At 45.9% G+C, this 23,553-nt stretch overlaps 1 protein-coding gene across 1 annotated transcript in view; it reads left to right on the top strand.

Moving 5' to 3' along the window:
- The window catches only part of lyst (lysosomal trafficking regulator), a 147,308-nt gene that overhangs the window by 68,941 nt on the left and 54,814 nt on the right, over positions 1-23,553 (top strand). The window contains 11 exon segments of the mRNA XM_083774566.1: positions 2,695-2,948; positions 3,849-3,915; positions 5,879-5,988; positions 8,938-9,097; positions 9,665-9,901; positions 10,419-10,578; positions 13,168-13,341; positions 14,785-14,945; positions 17,243-17,433; positions 19,064-19,309; positions 20,462-20,635. Of these exon segments, the coding sequence (XP_083630692.1) occupies positions 2,695-2,948; positions 3,849-3,915; positions 5,879-5,988; positions 8,938-9,097; positions 9,665-9,901; positions 10,419-10,578; positions 13,168-13,341; positions 14,785-14,945; positions 17,243-17,433; positions 19,064-19,309; positions 20,462-20,635 (1,934 nt within the window).

The following is a 23,553-nucleotide window of genomic DNA, read 5'->3' as shown; positions in this document are numbered from 1 at the left end:
TTATGAGCCTCACTGCACTTGGGAAAAAACTGTTTTTCATCCTGGTTGTCCTTGCCCAAATACTCCTGTACCTTTTCCCTGAGGGTAGGAGCATAAACAGGCCGTGGGAGGGATGATGGGGGTCCCCAATGATGCTGGTGGCTCTTCTGGCACAGCGCTCTTTATAGAGCTCCAACAAGGGGGGAACAGAGGCACCAATGATCCTTCCAGCTGTCTTCACCACCCGATTCAGCTGGTGTTGTTCCTGTGCCTTGAGGCTGCCGAACCAAGAGGTGAAGCTGTAAGTCAGGATTGACTCTATGGTGCCCCTGTAGAAGGTGGTAAGGAGGGGAGTGGGAAGGCCCGCCTTCTTGAGCCTCCGGAGGGGGTAAAGTCTCTGCTGAGCCTTCATTCATTGATCCCCAGTGTACTGTACTGTAGGCCGGGGCCAACAGTTCATTTTGTCAAAGTAAGTTGCAGGCTGACATTTTCAGAATGTCTTTATCCTTGGGTGTTTTCGCCGTGTGAAATGGCACTCTAAATGTGTTTAAATAATTAGTTTTATATTAATGTATTCGCTTGGATAGTACCCCCTTGTAAATAGTACATGTGTGAGTGGATATAGGACCCGAATGGAAACAAGGCCGCAAGGTCTTTCTTCGGTGAAATCCTTTTCTTTTTTTTTAACAAAAATGCCTGACTGTACATTGTGCTGTTTGCATTTATATGTTGCCTAATAAAATATTCAATTTTAGGAACTGGTTGGAATAACGTGTTCCTTCCATGCGCTACAGTACGTCCAACCAGGGAAACTCCCCCCCTGTCAGGTGTAAAAGGAGCAACTTGGACACTCAGGCATGAAGGAAGCATGAGTTCAAGTCTGTTGCTCTCCCCTTGTCCCCCATATAATGGGGAGTAGGTTGGCGGAGGGTGTGCAGAGCCCAGGATCACATTAGATGATTGACACAGGGGTGAAAAATGGGTTACAAAATCGTGGGATAAAAAATATATATATATATAAAAAAAAAGATTCAATCAATCAAACATTGGATTGATTGGTGGAATCCAAATTGGATTTGTTTTATTTCCCCCTCGGAGTGCAGCAGAATACAACCGGACCGTCCGGACGACCAGTTGAGCGTTTGCTGTTCCGTATAGAACACATTGGGGTCCGCGGACCGAACGCAGGGCCGTTTCAATTGACAAACAAAACTGAGAGCTGCGGATAACTATGTTGGGGCATCGTTGAACTCTTTTTTTTTTTTTTTTTTTTTATTCAGTGCATTATATATATTTGAATGTGTGCGACATGGAAGGGAGCTCTGCGTGAGTACATAGGAAGGGGGAAGGAGAGCAAGGGAGGGAGGGAGGGAGAGGGAGACCAAGCAAGCTTCATTAATAAAGGCACGTCCCAGAAGCCACGTGAGAGCCTGCCGAGGCTGCTCTCTGTCCTGTGAATCATGAGGGGACTCCGTCCCGCTGCTGGGAGAGGCACAGGACGGGAACTAATTCATCTTTATGAGCGGCGATCGCCGGAGATTGAAGGTTGAGGCTTTGCGCAGAGGGGGGAGGTCCTTTACTGACTGCGGAAAGACACGCGTCACGTGTGTGTCAATTTCAAGTGTTAGCTTTTGGGGGAGGGTGGGGGGATTTGTTTAAATGTTTTGGTCGTATGGACTTCTTTTTCAACCCAAGCCCCCAGTGAGGCTCTCCAACGTTGAGGCGCTCGGTCGGCCCTAGTGGTAAGAGCGGGGACTGCAGGCGGACCCGTGGAGTTATGACGAGGAAACCCCAGTGCAGCTGGGCTTTAACATTGATTCTACCACAGGTCTTTTCGAGGAAGCAATCTGATTGGTTGAAACAGCCTTCTAGCCGTGGGTTAAACCAGCAAAACAAATAATTCAGCCGCTCTGTTCTCCCAGAGCGCTAGCAAACTCGTGGCTAGGCTAGCTAGTTTCTTGGGACATTTGTGGTCGTAGTGACTACATCTGTCATTAAAAATATATATTCTTTCAGCGATTTTCTTAGTTTTAAGGTTAACTGTGGTAGAATTGCAATATTACACTTGAGGGTGTTGTTTAACGTGATTATTGCCACTTCAGTGATGCTTGCGGAACTCGACTACGTCTCGTTCCTGACCGGATCCCTGTCGTGGCAATAATCACGTTAACCCACACCCTCTCTTGTATTATTGCTTAAGCGTCCGTTTGCAAAAAAACGCATAGACGGTTCTTCCGGGTGCTTCAAAACGCCACTGAGCAACTTCCACTGGAAATCAATAGCGGGGCTGTCTCTCTGGTTCAGTCTCTATCCTTTTAATACTTTATACTTATTTTATGTGAACACCACGGTGTGGTCATACAGATACAAAATACCCCACTTAGGACAACATAAAGACAAGTAAAACCAGAAACAATGACATAGCGAAAATAATAGATACGAAAAAAGAAAAAAAAAGAAAAGGACATAGCAGAAATATTTCACAGGTTACCTATCAATATACACACAAAAGGAAAACAAAAACACTATATATATTATATTAATATATTATGCCTGAGCCGAAAGCCGAAGCCCTTATTTAAATTAATTGTAACTTTATCGAATAATACATTTTTGGTTAGGTTTTTGCAGGCCAAATGCCTTGCCTAAGGGAAAACAAATCCTTTTAATACTCTATGCTTCATCCCTGTGGTGTCTGTGTGGTTTCTGTCGCAGGGCTGAAGGCGGAATCGGACGTGTTGCACGGCGAGTTTGGCGGTTCGGCGGCGTCCGCAGCGGGGTCAGCGGCGGGCCCCCCCGGGGTGGGGGTGGGGGAGCGCGGCGTGCTCCTCTTCCCAGAGATCTGCACCATGGAGCTGCAGCTGCTCGCCGCCGGCTCGCCCGACCTGGACGTCCTGAAGCACGTGTTCCACAGCCTGCTGGGGGCGGTGCACGCCAACCCCCTCAACGCCGCGCTGCTCTACGACCAGGTCCGACCAATCAATCTCTCTCTTTGGGTCTCACTTTTGGGCTAAAAACGTTCTGGAACCATGTGACCCACTGTTCTACAGGTTCTCCTCCCCCTCCTCCTCCCCTCCTCCTCCCCCTTTTCTTCCTCCTCCTCCCCCTCTTCCTCCCCCTCCTCCTCCTCCTCCCCCCTCCTCCTCCTCCTCCTCCTCGCCCGTCTCCTTCTCCTCCTCCTCCTCCTCCTCCCCCTTTTCCTCCCCCTCCCCCTCCTCCTTCTCCTCCCCCTTCCCCTCCTCCTCCCCCTTTTCCTCCCCCTCCTCCCCCTCCTCCTTCTCCTCCCCCTCCCCCTCTTCCTCCCCCTCCTCCTCCTCGCCCGTCTCCTCCTCCTCCTCCTCCCCCTCATCCTCCTCCTCCTCCTCCTCCTCCTCGCCCGTCTCCTTCTCCTCCTCCCCCTCCTCCTTCTCCTCCCCCTTCCCCTCCTCCTCCCCCTCTTCCTCCCCTCCTCCTCCCCTGTCCCCCTCCTCCCCCTCCTCCTTCTCCTCCTCCTTCCCCTCCTCCTCCCCGTCCTCCTCCCCCTCCTCCCTGTCCCCCTCCTCCCCCTCCTCCTCCTCCCCCTCCTCCCTGTCCCCCTCCTCCTCGCTCGTCTCCTCCTCCTCCCCCCCCCCTCCTCCTCCTCCTTCTCCTTCTCCTCCCCAGTCAATACGGCGGCATCAAGGCCCGCCAAAATACATTTTAGTCTACTAAATCAACTGTAGATTTAGTCGACTAAAACATTCCAGGTGACTAAAAGTAAATGAAAAATATTAAAAAAAAACAGCACTCAGATTCTGTCTGCACTTTGCACCTCTCTCCTCCCAGCTGTGTTGTAGTAAGTGTACAGTATGTACAGTGTGGATGATGACACATTGTTCTGGTCCACACAGGGCGGAGTCAAAACCATCCTCTCTGGTTTCCACAACATCCTCAGCCAAACGGATCCCTCCTTGACAGGTTTGTCTCATTGTTTTTACAGTTGTTCCAATACTGGTACTGGTATCGGCTACTTGGGCCGATACCACCCTCAAATACTCAGTACTCCGTACTCGGAACCCCCCCCCCCCGATACTTTGACCCGAGTACCAAAACATTCAATTGACACTATAGGCACGCTGAACGAATGCAACGGGAGCAAGTCTGACCAAACAACACTGCAGAAAATCAGCCCAAAATCAGCCGATCTACAACAAGCATAACTGACAACGTGTAGATCGGAGAACCATTTGCATCTATGAGGAAAAAGGGGGTAAAATAAAATCAAACAAAAAAATCGGTACTAGGTATCGAAGTTAAGTACAGTACTCGTACGCGGTCTGAAAAAAATCGGGACAACGCTAATTGTTTTGTTTTATTTGAGTTGTGGAAAAGCCTGAATACTTTGTCTGCCAGCCACAGTTACTGATGGACTTCATCAGCCACTTGTTTTATATATTTTACAAGAATGTATAAAATAGAACAATGATTACTGGTTAAATGGGAATAAACGTGAATGTGCACATACAGAAGTACTGTATTTAGTAACTGGCAGACGTCCTAAAGAATGGCTAAAACAAGAGTAAAGGAAAGAAATAAAGTTATAGTTCAGATTTTTTTAACTTAACCGTCTTCCTGCCATTGCCGAAGCCCTTCGGCAATCAAAGCCTCAATTTGATAATACACCTTGCTGCCATTGCCGTAGCCCTTCGGCAATTATACTTTTATAGTGCATATGATCGATCGAGCCATAATGCTACTCACGTTAGCCGGTTAGCTAGCATTGTTGTTAGCACTGCACTGGATCGTTCAGATTAGATCGCGGTCGCCATAAGAATCCATTCTATCCGTTTCTTTCAATCGCCTGTATCTCCTATTCCTTGTCCCAGATGGCATTTTTGGTCAAAACAGCGTTTCTTTGACGGCACAGAGCCGACGTTGTGGAGTGCTATATGTACCGGCAATGATTCGATTATGTAAACAAAGGTTGTCTTGGCAACGTAAAGCTGGCAGGGATAAGCTCACTTCCGGTTGAGGCAAAATGTGGCTTTTCAAAATAAGAGCTCAAATTAAAAAAATGCTGGCATGAATTAGGTCCTAATTTCTCAATAAATGGCAGCAGTAAAAGGGTTAAGCTGTATGAAATGCTTGCCATTTAATATAGTGGTTGCAACTGTAATAATTGATTGCCTAGTCCTGTGGTGGGAGTTCTGCTCTGGTTTTGGTGAAATATTAAGTAATTCCGGTCATTTTGTGAGGGGCACTGGGGCCACGCAGTAAAAGTAAATGAATCCACAAAACTAACGTCATTTGTATTGTTGACCTAGTTCTAAAATATTAGCGCAACTTTTGTTCAACTTTGACCCCTCTTATCAAATGGAACTATTTTTTGGGGCGTAGTGATATGGACACAAAAAAAACATAGTTCCGTGTGACAGAGGGGTCAAAAATGAAACGAAAGTTCACGGAAATGAAGGAAAGAATCATTGAATGTATCATTCTGGGTAGCATTTGATAAACAAGCAAAATGTTTCTAATCCATATTGAACGCCTCCTCTGTTTTAGTTAACTTTTATTGAATTGAATTTTATTGAATGAACCAGGGTGAAGCCAAACAGACATTTTTCGCCAGTGGATAATACAGTTATCTTGCTCTCTCTCTCTCTCTCTCTCTCTCTCTCTCTCTCTCTCTCTCTCTCTCTCTCTCACTTTCTATCTGTGTCGTGGACCATTCTAAATTGATCTTATTTTGTTTTGTTGTTTTCTCCACCACCACCAACAAGGGCTCACGCCGGCTCTACTCATGGCTGTGGGAGATTAATAGTTCAGAAGGAACACTCTGTCTGCCTGGATTTGGTAGTGTTTCTGTGTGTGTGTGTGTGTGTGTGTTGCGTGCAGCCTGTGTGTTATTGCGTAATCATCTTTTTCATTGGCCCCCATCCAGATTGCCAGACTGTCCTAGTGGAGCTGTTGGTTGCCATGGTGATCCGGCGAATCACAGCCGAGGAACTGGCCCTATTGATTCTGCTCTTCCTGGAGAAAACCCCTCCGACGGTAAATTAATGGAAAACTTTATCGTTATCGCGGTTCACTCTGTGGTGATCATTCATATTGTTAGCGTTCGCTCACACTTTGTTGACATTGATTGTTGGCTTACCGTCACTGTTGTCACACCATTGATTAAGGCCCATAGTGTTTGTTTATCCTTAACCCATTCTGACCTGAGATCAGATTCATACGAGGTTTCCACTGGACACACACTGGTCTGATTAAAACCCATTCTGACCTGAGATCAGATTCTAAAAATGTCAGTCGTTCTTCGATTTTTCAAAAATAGCAGACCTACAAGCTCGTAGCGCGCCACTCGGTGGCGCGCTTTGAGCTTGTAGATCTGCAATTTTTCAATAGATAAAGCATAACATAATGCTAACACCAAAACGGGTGCCCGTTCAGAATGGGTTAACCCATTTAGACCTGACGTCGAAATAAAATAAAAAAGTCTTCTGAAAGAATATATATTCAAAGATTTGTGCCGCATTTTCAAGTTTTTTTTTATTGGTGACGCCAAAAATAGCAGATCTACAAGCTCATAGCGTGCCACTCGGTGGCGCGCTATGAGCTTGTAGATCTGCTATTTTTCAATAGCTAAAGTATAACATAATGCTTAGTTAAAACACCAAAAGGGGTTCCTATCCAGAATGGGTTAACATAACATTTTCACCAAAATTTGAAAGAACCTTCAAAATTAAAAAAAAAACTATTTTAATCACAGTTTCTTTATTAACATTTTCAAATCACATATGGGTCAAATAGAAAATAACATACAAAAATGAGTATTTTACCCCTCCCACCCCCTCCAGAGTTCCAGCTCTGAAAGAGACCACAACCCTGGTATCTCGTACCATTAACAAAAGAGCTAATTAAAATATAAAAGTTACATACAATATTTGCAAGAATCCTGGACATAATTTGTTCTGCTTCAGAGCCTTAGACGATCAGACACAGCCGCTCTGCCTCGCTCCTCTGTGGAGCCGTCAACACATTCTCTCCTGGGCTGTCTTCACTTCGTCAGAAGCATAATTAGCACCGTTGTGTCAGTGAACTAGTTATTACCACAGACCTGCTGTTAATTGGAATCTGACGACCAGCCAACTGTTTTTAGAAATCAGATCCGTTAGCGGGTACTTGAGGGAGTACCAGCCGGGTGTCCCCAGCTAAATGATAGTTTGGAACCAAATGGACCCTTATGGGTCTGTAACTCTGAGAGTGTACAAATGTACATTTGTACACTCTCAGAGTTAAATTAACACAGATGTTTACAATATGAATTGGGGGTCTCAGAGATAGAAATGCCATTAAATGGGGGTTCCGTAGAGTAGACTAATGCATGTCAAACTGGGGGTCCTTGAAATTAAACGGGTTGAGAATCACTGCTAGAGCCGTAAAAATCTTCTCTTATGGGGGTCCCTGGCATTATCTCTTCAAACGGGGGGTCCGCGGGCTAATTAGTGTCAATATGGGGGTCCTTGACATGAACAAGTTTGGGAACCACTGTGTTAGCGGAACAGAGTGTGTTTTACTCTCTATAATACTTTGATAATGAGACGATCAACAACTTACTGTATATTAAAATGGAAGGCAGCATATTGCAGCACGGCTTACCTTTTCAAAATCCTCAAGTTAACGGTTTGATCGTAGGATCATAAAGCCTGGTTTTATTCTGTACTTTCTGTGACGCACTGGTGTCGCGCACAGAAAAGAGTACATCTACGATCTTGCAAGGTTGCGACACATCGTGAGTGTTTGTAGATCTGCTATTATTGGTAGCGAGACACAATCCACAGCCAAGTGCAAATACTAGGTTTAACGTATAGGCTGTGAATGTGATGGGGTTGCCTGCGCTGTCTCCTAGATGCCTGTTTGTAAATAGTACAGTAGCATCTCATCATGCCATGGTCTTTATCATCTCTATGCTATGTAGTCTCTCTGGGTTACTTGAGGTTTGATGCAGAGCCTTGGATGGACGGTCCAATATATATATTTTAACACTTATGTGTTAAAATATCGGGGAGCACCCGTCGGCGCTCGCCCGCGGCCTCACGCACGCACACGCACAGTCACGTGCACACACACGCACACACACACACACACCCCTTGCTCAGAGCTCCCGGACATGTTTTGCCTGCCTCCACTTCCTTGTTTACGGGCCGACAAAGCGTGCTCTTATCTCTGAATCTACGGCGCTCTCCATGGTTTTGATCAGAACGCCCATGTCCTCTCCTCACTTATGACCTAAACGAAGCACCTCGTTTGGAATAGTAACGCTTCTAAGGAGAGATCAGAGGAGGTAGCGCCAGGTAGTAATGGAACATTATACCTTCCCGGTTTTGGGGCTGAAATGGAAGGCGGGGCTTTTCAGAGTAAAATCGGCCTCATCTGCTTGGCACTCTAATGCCTTTTATTCTGAAAAGTTCCCGACAAAAGTGTATGATTTGTTTTGCCTTTTATGCCTTTATTGATAGGGAGCAGTGGTCAGACAGGATAGGGGTGGGAGAGAGATGGTGGAGTGACACGTGGCAAAGGCCGCCAGGGCTCGGGGAGTCGAACCTGCGGCACGTCGACTGGCTGGTTTGGCAGCTTAAGGCCTATTCATAGTCTATTTTCGGTGGTGAGGTGACCACCGCTCCGGTGGTGAGGTGACCACCGCTCCGGTGGTGAGGTGACCACCGGAGCTGAAATAACGTTGAGCGGTGGTGAGTAAAAACAGAGAGAAGGGCTGGGGCGGTGGTTTGCTCTTCATCGCGGCTCAGTGACAACAGTCATGTTGTAGTTCGGTGGTCACCTCACCACCGAAAATCCAGACTATGTACAGTATGAGCCTTCAGGTGCCCAGACAGACGGTTGAGCTACTGTATAACCGCCCGGGCCCGGCAAAAGTAGTGTCAATAAAACATAAAAAAAACAATGTATACATGACGGTTTCCCTCTTCTCTTCCTCGTCAGGAGATCCTGCTGAAGGGTATCCTGCAGATCGTGGAGGCCAACGTGGAGATGGAGCCTCTCCACTACCTGTCCTTTCCCATAATCCTCGGGACCTCCACGCCGGGCGGAGGAGGGGCGTCACCGGGGTCCAGACAGAGCGGCGCCGCAGCGGGGGCCAAAGGTCAGTGGTGGAAACTAAAGTGACTTTAGTAGGCTACTGTACTGCCCGACGTTGGAAAAAAAATAAAATGTCTTCTAAATCCTGACAGTTTTCTGAAAAACCTCATGTTTCTATGTCAGTGATTCTCAACTATTTCACGTCAAGGAATTCTGGGTGGGGAACCCTTTTTTGGTGTTTTAAGCATTATGTTCTACTTTAGCTATTGAAAAATAGCCGCGCTATGAGCTTGTAGTAGGTCTGCTATTTTTCAAAAACCTGTGAAAATGTGGCGCAAATCTTTGGATGTATATTCTTTCAGAGCGAACGTTTTTAACTCAAATCTTTGCTTCTGGGGGCGGGGGGTTCCTGCTGGAACAACATATTTTCAGATAGGGGGTCGGCGGGCGGCCAATTACATATATATTTCTGGGCGTCCTTGACATGGAACTGTTTGAGAACCACTGACATAGATTTTTCTGAAAACTGTCAGGATTTAGAAGACATTTGGTAGAATCGTCCTCAGGGCTAAGTGGGATAATTAAAACAAGCAAGTACTTTTTATTTCTTCCCCCCCACCACTGGACAAAGGCGTGGGCCTGCTCTGGAGGGGCAAACTGTCACCCGGCCGCAGAGAGGTTAGCGGTGGCGGCGGCGGCGAGTCTCCTCGGCCCAGCCACCTGCGCACCTCTCCCTGGCACGTGGCCCCGCTCCACCTGCCCCTGGTGGGGCAGAACTGCTGGCCCCACATGGCCAGCGGCTTCAGCGCCTCTGTGTGGCTGAGGAGGGCGGACGAGGCCGAGGAGAAGGACTCGGAGAAAGACAAAGGTAAGAGTTTAAAGCCAAATTACAATTTAGCCGAAGGTCTCAGCCACTCGCTCGCTCACTCACACTTGCTCAACCGTGGGGTCCGATCGACTCGATACCGGGCACTGCACTCCCTGCGGGGGTGTGGACCACGTGTGCCGAATTTTAAGTCGGTGGGGCGAACGGTTCTCGAGTTACGTGCATTACAACCGTACACACACACACGCGCACACGCAGACACACACACACACACACACACACACACACACAGACATGGTGCATTTATAGTAGGATATCTTTTAAACCCACAGACCACTTAAAACCACTTTCACCTTGAAAATGTATGGAAAATGGAATCAACAAGGTCACAATGTGTCCCGATGCGACACATTGTTAGCATGTAGACGTGCTATTCTATTTATGGAGGAAGCGAGGAAAATAAAATATAACAATTTGAAAACGAGACGATTCGGCGATAAGAGGGTTTCTGCATGACAGCAACAACTCTATGAATGAATCCATGTTGCTGCTTCTCCAGAGGAGGGGAGTAAGGCCGCGACAGCTGAACCCCACCACGGAACCTCCCAGGCGGGGCAGAGGACGGTGGACGAGAGCCTCATCCACATTCTCTCCATGGGCTCCAAGGCTCTGATGCTGCAGGTGTGGGCCGACTTCTCCACAGGATCACTCACATTCAGGTGAGACTGAGCCTTCTCCACAGGATCACTCACATTCAGGTGAGACTGAGCCTTCTCCACAGGATCACTCACATTCAGGTGAGACTGAGCCTTCTCCACAGGATCACTCACATTCAGGTGAGACTGAGCCTTCTCCACAGGATCACTCACATTCAGGTGAGACTGAGCCTTCTCCACAGGATCACTCACATTCAGGTGAGACTGAGCCTTCTCCACAGGATCACTCACATTCAGGTGAGACTGAGCCTTCTCCACAGGATCACTCACATTCAGGTGAGACTGAGCCTTCTCCACAGGATCACTCACATTCAGGTGAGACTGAGCCTTCTCCACAGGATCACTCACATTCAGGTGAGACTGAGCCTTCTCCACAGGATCACTCACATTCAGGTGAGACTGAGCCTTCTCCACAGGATCACTCACATTCAGGTGAGAACCACAGTGGGTGGAAATGTCCTTAAGAAGAGTACCGTATATCAGTGGTTCCCCCAAACGTTTTCATGTCAAGGACCCCCACATTGAGACTAAGTCACCCAAGGTCCCCCATGAGAGATTATTTAATTTTTGAGGACCCCCAGTTTTACATGCATTTAGGCTACGGTCACGGAACCCCCATTTTAATGGCATTTCTATCTCTGAGACCCCAGTTTATATTGTAAAATCAATGTTAATGTAACTCTGAGTTACAGATATATTGTAAAATCAATGTTAATGGAACTGAGTTACAGATATATTGTAAAATCAATGTTAATGTAACTCTGAGTTACAGATATATATTGTAAAATCAATGTTGATGTAACTCTGAGTTACAGATATATTGTAAAATCAATGTTAATGTAACTGAGTTACAGATATATTGTAAAATCAATGTTAATGTAACTCTGACTTACAGACCCATAAGGGTCCATTTGGATTCCAAACTATCATTTTCCTGGGGACCCCCTGGAACGCCCTCGAGGACCCCTGGGGGTCCCCGGACCCCACTTTGAGGAACCACTGGCATATATAAACCAAAGAAAACAAGAGTTATAACAAGGCGCTGTAAAATCAAAACGCATACAAATAAATCCCTACATAAAAATAAAAACGGAAAAGAAACGACAAATGTTTTCTTTATCACCAAGAGAACGTCACCCGTAGTTTTTAAAGCATCGATTTTGGGGATAGAAGGCTTTAGTCAGAACGACCTGAGAGATCTCACCGTGTCCTTCTGAGGGCACAATGATTCAGAAGGACCTGAGAGATCTCACCGTGTCCTGAGAGGGCACAATGATTCAGAAGGACCTGAGAGATCTCACCGTGTCCTGAGAGGGCACAATGATTCAGAAGGACCTGAGAGGTCTCACCGTGTCCTTCTGAGGGCACAATGATTCAGAAGGACCTGAGAGATCTCACCGTGTCCTTCTGAGGGCACAATGATTCAAATACCTAAATTGGGTTCAGTTCAGCCCCTGTAGGGCTTTATTAGATTAAAACCATTTTTAAATGGACTCAGCAGTCAATGAGTAACCAGTGGGCGCTGGGCAGCAAAACAACTATATGAATGAATCCAAGTTTCCAAGTAACGTGGGACCTGCAACGTGTGTTAAGAACACACAAGCAGCAGCTGATAGTACACAGACTCATGATTGAGGCTGGTGAACAGTGTGAATTATAGTAATTCAAAGTTTCTATTCATTCATAGTATTAGTATTAGAGATGTCCAGATACTGTATCGGTATCGGGAAAAGTATCGGATCGGCCCTTATTTGTCATCGGGTCATATCGGTATCTGCGAATATGCCAGTCTGTCTAACCACAGATCTGACACAGGGGTAAGGTGTTAATACTATGGCAGGTAAATAAAATGTTGGGACATCTGGAATTTGCTTTGAAGTTGCCAGAACTGCAAGTGCACATTTGAGTGAGGAGTCTGGTATAAACACAACACAAGATATATAGCTAGATAGCTACAGTATAAACACAACACGAGATATATAGCTAGATAGCTACAGTATAAACACAACACGAGATATATAGCTAGATAGCTATAAACACAACACGAGATATATAGCTAGATAGCTATAAACACAACATGAGATATATAGCTAGATAGCTATAAACACAACATGAGATATATAGCTAGATAGCTATAAACACAACATGAGATCACGACACTGGTATCGGTATTCTGTATCGGTATCGGCTAACACAGAAATGGAGGTATCGGGATCGGATCGGAAGCAAAAAAAAGTGTATCGGGACATCCCTAATTAGTATAGTACACTACAGTATAGCAGTGCTTGTTGACTTAATTGCATGGAAGTTAAATGCATGCTTTGCCGTTTTAACGAGTCAATGACACACGGCACTTGCGTATCTCACGACATACTTCTGAGTTTTGTCTAGATGACATGCCAACAGCATCGACAGCAAAACGTAAACAAGGAAGTGAATGTCCGTGCTATCTCCGCTCTAACTCGTTTGGCTTCCCGGCCAATTAGAGTGTGCCGACGCTTTCTCCGACTCCTAAATTGGCTCTCTAATGTGTCTCACTGTTTAAGCAGTAACTTCCAGCATGTAACTAATCACGGCCTTTCTTTCTTACAGGATTTGTATAGACCCGAACGATGAGATCAAAGCGGGCCTGTTGGCCCAGGCCCAGTCCGGTGAGGGCGTTCTGAAGCCAGGCCCGTGGCAGCACCTGGGCTTTACCTACACCCAGCAGCCCGAGGGGAAGAAGAACATCCATGGATGTCTGGTGCTTTGGGTGTGTGGAGTCAAGTAAGAGATTCATTATAATAATAATAATAATAATAACAATGATTCATAATAGTATTGATAATTCATAGAGCCTAGCCAATGCCAATGTATTTTGTCCAAAAGTATTGTAATGGTGTTGTGAAGTCATTCTTAAACAAAAATAAAAGTCAATGGCTGGGTTTCCCAAAGAAATGCTGTGTTGCGCCGCTGCGCGTAGCTTGAACCCCTCTAGGCCGCACACAGAAGCCACACACAGAAGCCATTGCGTGGCACATCTACACATCTAGTATAGTAGGCTCCCTCAAGGACCCCCAGGGGTCCTTGAGGGAGTTCCAGGGGGTCGCCAGTATAGTATATAGTCCACCATAGATAGGTGAATGAACTGTATCTGTCTGTGGGCAGGCATATGCTGTGCCTGTGTGTGCGTGAGTGTGTGCAGCTGTATGAGTTGAGGTATTTTTTTATTACGCTGTAACATTTGACTCACTGCTGTCGTTTAGCATCAGTGCAATTTGAACTACAAAATGTACTATTTTGTAATGTAATATAATGTATTTTGTTATGTTTTAATTTATTTCTGGACTCTTGGAAGATTAGACGAAAGGCTAAAAGAGATCCAAATAAAAATAAAATAAAAATCTATGCACGGAATATCTATGTTCACAGTGAAAGGGCGTTTTGTTGAGAAGAACCACAGGCATACTCATAACAAGCTTATTGAGTAACCGTTATCAATACGCTTTGGGCTTATCAAGCCTGTTATCGAGCATAGTGTTCCATGACGTCATGTTCAAACAATCATGGCTAGAGGCTAGGGAAATAAATGTAATCATCCATGCTGGCACAAACATGTCCGTCTAAAAGTCTATTGATACCTGCCAAACAGCGCTGTCGGGGTAAGCAAAATAACACTTTTAAGTTCAACAGTTTCTTTAATATTATTTTATTGGTAAAAAGGTCAATTGCCCGTTAGAAATGTACTGTATTTGAAGGCCCTGGTAGTAAAAGATACTGGTTCTGTTCTGAATTTATTGTCTCCTGTCTTTCCACAAAATAATAAAAAAATGCTCGATAGTGGGCTCGATAAAAACCCGGCTCGATAAGCCTGATCGATAAGGTGATCGTTAATCAATCAAAATTAACGAGCTCCATCCCTAATACTCATTATGCATATTTCCTTTGGGAAACCCGGCCATTAATAACATCTAAAACGACAACGTAATACCGCTAACTCTGTGTGTGTGTGTGTGTGTGTGTGTGTGTGTGTGTGTGTGTGTGTGTGTGTGTGTGTGTGTGTGTGTGTGTGTGTGTGTGTGTGTGTGTGTGTGTGTGTGTGTGTGTGTGTGTGTGTGTGTGTGTGTGTGTGTGTGCGTGCGTGTGTGTGTGCTCTGTGTGTGCTCTGTGTGTGCGTGCGTGCTCTGTGTGTGCGTGCGTGCTCTGTGTGTGCGTGCGTGTGGACAACAGGCGCTGTGAGGTGTCTCTGGACTACACGCTGCCCAGGAAGTCCAGTCTGTCGTCGGACAGCAACAAGACGTTCTGCATGCTGGGACACTGCATGCCCTCGTCTGAAGAGCTGCTGAAGCAGGGAGCTCTCTGGAACATGGGCACCGTCCTCCTGTTCAACGGTAAGCAGGGAGCTCTCTGGAACATGGGCACCGTCCTCCTGTTCAACGGTAAGCAGGGAGCTCTCTGGAACATGGGCACCGTCCTCCTGTTCAACGGTACGACTCAGTGGTGGTGGAAAAAAGTACTCATGTTTGTTACCATTCTGACCTGAGATCAGATTCTAAAAATGTCTTCTACATCCTGACAGTTTTCTGAAAAAGCTATGTTTCTATGTCAGTCGTTCTTCGATTTTTCAAAAATAGTAGACCCACAAGCTCGTAGCGCGCCACCGCTCGTAGCGCGCCACTCGGTGGCGCGCTACGAGCTTGTAGATCTGCTATTTTTCAATAGCTAAAGCACGACATAATGCCAATACCAAAAGGGGTTCCCGCCCAGAATGGGTTAAGTTAAATGATCAATACTGCAATGTAGAACTACTCCCGGAAGTAGTAAAAAGTCCTGGAAATTCGAAATGTACTTGAGTACATTTGAAGTACAAATGAGTACAAATGTGCTGGCATAAAAATGTACTTAAAAGTACCAAAAGCTCACAATGTGGCGCGGCGCATTGTGAGTTTGTAGGCCGAAATGTATATATAGGGCTGAAGTTTTCAATGTATGTTTTGTAAAAAATAATCAAGGTAACTAGTAGCTAAAGTTTTCAAATAAATGTAGTGGAGGAAAACTACAATATTTGCCTCTGAAATGTAGTGGACTAGACGTTTTTAATCAACCAGGGAAACTCCCCCCTGTCAGGTGTAAAGGAGCAACTTGGACACTCAAGCATGAAGGAAGCATGAGTTAAGTCCGTTGCTCTCCCCAGGTTGGCGGAGGGTGTGTAGAGCCCAGGATCACATTAGATGATTGACACAGGGGTGAAAAATGGGTTACAAAATCGTGGGATAAAAAATATATATAAAAAAAAAAGAATGGGTTAATCAGACCAGTGTGTGTCCAGTGGAAACCTCGTATGAATCTGATCTCAGGTCAGAATGGGTTAATACTCAAGTAAAGTACAATTATATCTCAAAATGGTACTTAGGTCTACAGTACTTGGTGGTAGGAGTCCTCTGGTGTTGTTCTAGCTGGAAGCATGCTTATCATAAGCCCTCCCACTCTTAATCCCCCTCAGGCCAGGCCAGGCCATCACCTTCATGATCTATCCCCCCTTTTTATACCTTTTAAGTGCATGCTCGCCATCTGGCTTAAATCCCCCAAGTTATGTTGGAACGGGGCCTCAATGGTGCGCTCTACCGGTAAATGGATGCCTCTGAATTATTTTAAATCGTCCATTTCAACATCAGCCCATCAGTCTTAATTCAGAGGTGATGCCCCTGACATGTTGGCCACTTAAAACCCTATTTCATAATAATTTGTAATTTTGTATGATGGTGTCAAAATGGCCGATCTGCAATGCATCATAATGTGATACACGGTGAGCTTGTTCGTGGCTTGCAGAGCTTTTGAAGACGTTTTTCCTTATTACTAATGACTATACAAAATAGAGGCGCCAGATTGAAAGTGGTCAAACGCTAGCCTCTCTCTCACGTACATGGTGACGTTTTGTTTTGTAAGCCAGTCTTCTTACAGTGCGTCTCTCTTTGCAAGGCCGTTGCCAATGTGGCGCGCAGCATGCTGGAGATTCTGGGCATTCCTCCGAGGCAGTCGTACAGAACACTTCCCTTGTTGCCTCTAATTGGCCGTGCAATGCGTGCATGACCTCGCTGATGCGGCCATGCATTCTCGACCTGTGAACCTCTGTTGTGGTTGGAACACATAACTCCTGGAAAAAATAAAATACAAGGACTGCTAATTGTACCAGAGGATCATACGGCGGTGCTTCTCAACCTGTGGGTTGATTATTTTTTTTTGGGGGGGGGGGGCGTCCCCAGCTGACAGTGAAGTGTTTAACATTGGTCTGGTTGCTTAGCAATGCCCCCGTCACCCCAGGCACCAGGATTTATGCACAAAGCCCCATAGACTTCTTGAATCAAAAATAAAGGTTTTTCCAGAAAACTTTGGTTAGGCTTTAGAAGGTGTTTTTTAGCATCCGCATTAATTGCCTGTGTCGTAAGATGATTATCTCGTGGAACAAAACGTGTTAATGCCATAAGCCTTTGTTTACTTCAGAGATTATTTTCTTATCCAAAGCAGACATTCCTTTGGCAGTCAGTCTGCAGTGGTGAGTCCTGCTTTGGCCTAGAAAGAGACGGCAGCACTCCCTCCCCATCGCCTACTTTTTCAGGGGTGGGTGGAAAAAGAGACTGATCACATGACACTTTCCCCTTCCCTGTGTGTGCTCGTACTTCTTATCCAGGTTCTCGAATAGGCTCTGAGGAGGCCTTCTACCTCTACGCCAGCGGCCCTGACCTCACCTCCATCATGCCCTGCAAGTACGGCACGCCCAGCGCCACCTTCTCCAAATACGTCACCCAGGAAGGACTGAAATGTGAACACGTACGGGAGCTGCTGATGAAGAACAAAGACGTGGATACGACGGCACTCGTTGTAAGGAGGGGGAGGAGGAGGAGGGGGGGGGGGGAGGAGGGGGAGGAGGAGGAGGAGGAGGAGGAGGAGGAGGAGGAGGAGGAGGAGGAGGAGGAGGAGGATTATTTATGATCATAGAATGGATTGAAGTTCTCAGTCGCCACGACTGATTTTAGTCATCTGTGAATCCATAGAAGTCAGCATTGCCTTCTATAGAAGTGTGTCCTGGCACCAAAAATAGGCTATCGCATTGTGAGCTTGTTAGATGGCCTATTTTTAGTTGTTAGTTGTTTCAGTCTTCAAGAAAACCTTCACTGCAGTGCACACTGAAAACATAACATACATTCATGTCAAAATTAGAAATGTGTTATTGAAGAAAAGAATCGAGACAGTGTTGTCATGTTATCACTACTTAATTTATAATTTACACAGTGAAATATATAATTAAGGAAGCCAGTCCATAGGGGGATGGCCTTGCCACAAAATATGTTCAATTGAGTCCGTGGCCAAATGTATTTTAATTTTGGGGTCCTTGATATGAAAATCTTTAATGCGAGACCTTTAGTCTAATCACAGAATCTGATTTTTTTTGTTTGTTTATAAATTGGTATTAATTTTTTTTCCCCAATTAAAGTTCTAGTAGAGTAACGATAACATATCAAGCAATTTCCAGAATTCAAATATGAAACATCTCAAACACTCCTTGTGTTAGGGGCACGGTGACACAGTCGGTAGTGCTGTCGCCTCACAGCTAGAAGGTCCTGGGTTCGATTCCCACTGGGGACGCTGTGGGCACTGGGGGCGTGTTCTCTCCTCCGCGTCATCAGTGCCCATACCCGAGGCGGGTTTGGCCAAAGGGACTTTCTGTGTGGAGTTTGCATGTTCTCCCCGTGTCCCCTAGCGTAGGTAACCTCACAAAAAACATGCAGTAATCCTGGTCTCTAAACTGCCTCCCCCTGGCCAGCCTGATGGAGGGGAAAGGAAGTGGTCGGAATAGAGCGTCGCAGTCCCTCCCCCTTTCAGAACGACGAGTGGCCCAGGAAATGAAATGCAATGCATTTCTCCCTTAAGTATTTATTTAAAGACGGTTACGCCGCGGACAACGCCAACTCGGATCGTGACAAATCATGACAATGAACACAATATTTTGGGCCGATCAAATCATTAGAAAGAAGAAAATAAAGGCAGGAGACAACACTATTTGTTTTTATTTTCTTCTTATAAATTATTTGATCGGCCCAAAACATTGTGTTCATTGTCATGATTTGTCACGATCCGAGTTGGCTTTGTCTGCGGCGTAACCGTCTTTAAATAAATACTTAAAGAAAATCCTATGGGAGAAATGCATTGGGTTTAATTTCCTAGGCCACTCGTCGTTCTGAAAGGGGGCGGGACTGCGACGCTCTATAACGTGTTCCTAAAGTTCCACACGCTACGTCCGGCCCGGGGAAACTCCCCCCTGTCAGGTGTAAAGGAGCGACTTGGACTCCTGCATAGAAGGAAGCATGAGGTCAGTCCGCTGCCCCCCCAGGTTGGCAGAGGAAGTGTAGCGCCCAGAATTACATTAGATAATTGACACTGGGTGAAAAAACTGTTGCAAAATCATGGCATAAAAATGTATTAAAAAAAAAACGTCCTTGTTCTTGGACAGGAGTGTTTGGCGGTGGTCTACGCTCCGAGCAGTCCCAGACTCTACACCATCTACGAGCCCGTCATCAGGATGAAGGGCCAGGCTAAGACGGTGGTCACCCAGCGCCCGTTCAGTTCCAAGGAGGTCCAGTGTGGCGCCATGGACCCCCAGTCTCTCAGGACCCTGCTCCCCACCGAGACCCAGGGCTTGCAGAGTGTTCTGCACAAGATCGGAGGCACCGGAACCTTTGTCTACCTCTTTGCACAGGCAAGATATCCCCCCTTTTTTTGAGTGGTGCAACCACTCCCTTACGGAGCTGTGTGTGGGTTTGGCTGGCTGGGTGGCTGGGTGGGTCTGAGCACGAAAACAGCATGGTTGTTTTTCACCACCTGTGCGCAACCTAACACTACACAAACGCACACGCACTTGTTAACTGTATGACTGTGTCAGTACAGTACATTACAGTAAAGTGACAGTACAGTACAGTAGAGGGAGGGACTAGAGTTCTCATCGGGCCCGAAAATTAAGGCCCGGCCCTAACTGGGCCCTAACTGAACAGGCCATAGGCCCGGCCCGGCCCGACTAATTAGCATAGATTTTAGGCCCGACCCAGCCCTAAAACGTTGTGTTGGGTCGGGCCTGGTCGGGTTTGTGCAGAATTTGAGAACTCTACACAGAGTAAAAGTGAAACGCCAGTCAGCACCATCTTCATAATAGATAAATACACAAACAGACAGAACAATTATTTTTATTATTCTAAACAAATTCAATATATATATTTTTTTTCATGGAGCCCTAGGCCCGGCCCCGGCCCGGCCCTACTGATTAGCATACATTTTAGGCCCGGCCCGGCCCTAAAATGTCGGGTCGGGTTCGGGCAGAGTTTGAGAACTCTAAGAGGGACCCCCACACGGTCAGGAATTTCCGGTGTGGACCCCCACATGGAGTTGCACCACTCACTTCACACCGGTCAAATCTGCACCCTGTCGTTTTTTAGGTTTTTTTTTCCTTCCATGTCCAGGCTGTGCTGTTTTGAACAAACATTTATTAAAACAAACTCAATTTCTTTTGCCAGAAAACATGTTGAGTTGTCGAGAACACCGTGGCTCACTATTGTTCTTAATGACGTGAAGTTATACAAACTTTAACCCATTCTGACCTGAGATCAGATTCTAAAAATGTCTTCTACATCCTGACAGTTTTCTGAAAAAGCTATGTTTCTATGTCGTTCTTCGACTTTAAAAGAAATGGCAGACCTACAAGCTTGTAGCGCTATGAGCTTGTAGATCTGCTATTTTTCAATAGCTATAGCATAATGCTAACACCAAAATGGGTTAATTAGCTGGCAGACGGTGTTCCTGGTCGGCTAATGGACAGTGTGTTCTGGTGCGTTCTTCTCTCTCCCTCGGTACCCTCCAGGCGGTGGAGCTCAGTGACTGTGAGACGACCCAGGCCCTGGCCCTGCAGGTGCTGCTGTCCCTGTCCCGGATCAACCAGCACCGCATCCACGAGATGGACCGGTACCACGGATACTCCATGATCCACCAGGTCCTTATCAAGGCCAAGTGCATCGTAGGATACCACATGCTGAAAGTGAGTCACAGACTTTGTTTTCTCTGCACGCTGTGTCCATATGTGTGTGCACTGTACACACAGTGCACGCACTGTACGTACACACACACACACACACACACTAGGGCATTAAGCAACTACCAGTTGACTAGTTTACTAGTCGACTAGTTTTTTTTAAGTTTTTTTTTAGTTTTTTTTCCCCCTGATTTTGTAGGCCTCAACACCAGGTAGATTATAGTTATAGTCACCAATGTACACAGTTTTTAAATGTGCAAGTATTTATTTCCCCCAAAAAAACACATTACATATTAGTAGTTAAACAACTAGTCGACTAGAAAACTAGGCAACTAGTCAACTAGTAAAAATGACTAGTGAATGCCCTAACACACACACACACACACACACACACACACACACACAGCGGTGGGGCCGACGGTGGCTCAGGGGTAGAGTGGCTGGATGGTAACCGCAAGGTTGCCAGTTCAAACCCTGTGGGCTCCCGAAGAGTTAGTGTCGAAGTGTCCTTGAGCAAGACACTGAACCCCAAATTGCTCCCGATGTGCTGGTAAATGGTAAATGGTGCATTTATATAGCGCCTTTATCCAAGGCGCTTTACATAGATTGTGCATTACATTCACCCATTCACACACACATTCATACACCGATTGCAGCGGAAGCCATGCAAGGCACCAACCAGCACATCGGGAGCAATTTGGGGTTCAGTGTCTTGCTCAAGGACACTTCGACATGTAGACAGGAGGAGCCGGGATTCGAACCGCCGACCCATGGATCATTGGACGACCTGCTCTACCTCTTGAGCCACAGTCGCCTTGGTTGGTGCCTTGTATGGTTTCCGCCGCCATCGGTGTATGAATGTGTGTGTGAATGGGTGAATTTATGCACAATCTATGTAAAGCGCCTTGGATAAAGGTGCTATATAAATGCACCATTTACCATTTACACGCACACACACACTTACTTTGTGGGTTGGTGCTGTGGTGTTGCTTTTTACCATTATTTTACCTCTAAGGATGACAATCTCCAGATCTGTGAGTCATTACATATTACTCAGACAGGGGTCAAAGGTCCTACTCAGACAGGGGTCAAAGGTCCTACTCAGACAGGGGTCAAAGGTCCTACTCAGACAGACATTTTCAGCTCCGTACTCAAACGGACGGACAGACACATACAGTAGCTGTGCATTGGAGACGGTGTGCCACCGCTCAAAAACAAATAAAAAATAGGCCTTAAGTGACTAAGCTTAAACTGTATAAGAAGACAAGCTATGGCTCTTAGCTCTTGGGCATTTATACTCGGGCTCACTGACACAATGCCGTGAGTCATTAATGATGTGGTGTATACTGTTAGAAAGAGGTCTGCTGCGCCAAGTGATTCTGTGAGACGTTCCTAATTACGACCACATGAGCCAAACGATCTGGCGCGCAGCGCGGTGCTTGTCTTACACAATATAAAAGTGTAGTTTCAACCGCTATGTTTATCGGTTACAGTGAGATTGATGGATTCTGAAGTTTGACTCTCTGAAGCGGTGCTGGCACCAACTAACAGGCGCAGTGTGTACTGTGCTTGAACTGTGAAATGTGCCTTGGGGAAATCCACACCGATGAAAATAAGTGAAGTAAAGAGTTTCTGAATGTGAATTTTATGTCTTTGAAAGTGTAGAATTCTCTGATGGAAACTGCTAGTGGTAATAGCAAGCTTGTTGTTTTTGCAGCGGAGTTTAGAAATCTTTCACACACTTTCCTACTAGGCTGAGGAATATATCCCACCCTTTTCACATTGGCCTGCTATAGCGCCACCAACAGGTGGATTTTTGCAAAACACGTTTTTGGAACAAAATGCCTCAAATCATCCAATTGCCATCAAAGGCATAAGTACAAATGGCACCCTTTTCACATTGGCCTATTATAGCGCCACCAGGAGGCCACAACCTGACCTGCCCTGGTGGAGACCTGTGCCCCGAAGGGCACTTTTTCTAGTTTGACCCTGAGGCTGTGGTTGCAATCGAGCTGATCCATGGTTGTTTTGCTGAAATGTAATCTGTCTGATTGGACACACGGCACCTCTGGTTTTGTTTCGTTCTGGTGTGTTGGGTTTTCAGACCCAGTAGTAGTGAGGCCACAGCCACTATGAGTAGCGTGGCCGGTTGACAGTTCGAACCCGTCTGGATTACAGAGGCTAGTGTCGAAGTGTCCTTGAGCAAGACACTGAACCCCTAATTGCTCCTGATGTGCTGGTTGGTGCCTTGCCTGGTTTCCGCTGCCATCGGTGTATGAATGTGTGTGTGAATGGGTGAATCTATGTAAAGCGCCTTGGATTAAAGGCGCTATTTAAATGCACCATTTACCATGTACTGTAATGTATGTATACTTGCACAATTATACTCACACACATTCATAATTTCATACTTAACCACTTCAACCCTTGATATATACTGTTCTTTGTTGACTGACGTACCCACATCTCTTTTGCCAAAAATAGGCTGATCTACAGCTCGCAACATCTCTCATGCTGTGGTGTGAGCTTGTAGATCTGCTATTTCCCTGCAAATGTTCACCTGTTATTACATGCCCAGAATAGGCATAAAGGGTTCAGACAGCTTACACCCCCACACACATTCATACTGAAAACATGGCAAGCTACTGTATACTTGCACTTCTAAAGAGTGTCTATTTGCACATTTTAATGGTTTTCACTGCAAACTAAATACGTTTTCAAGCTGATTTGACACATTGAAAAGTCACACTGTCATCACATTTTGTGTTTATCTCATCAAAACGTATTTGTGTTGTTTACGACAATACTGAAAGCACTGCGCCGAATGTTAATGCAATTGGATGTTAACCCATTCATGTCGGGAACCCCTTTTGGTGATTTAAGCATCATGTATACTTAACTAGGTCTGCTATTTTTGAAAAATC

Source organism: Protomyctophum parallelum (assembly GCF_964188405.1).
Source record: "Protomyctophum parallelum genome assembly, chromosome: 10".
NCBI lineage: Eukaryota > Metazoa > Chordata > Actinopteri > Myctophiformes > Myctophidae > Protomyctophum > Protomyctophum parallelum.
This window is presented reverse-complemented; position numbering and strand designations above follow the sequence as displayed.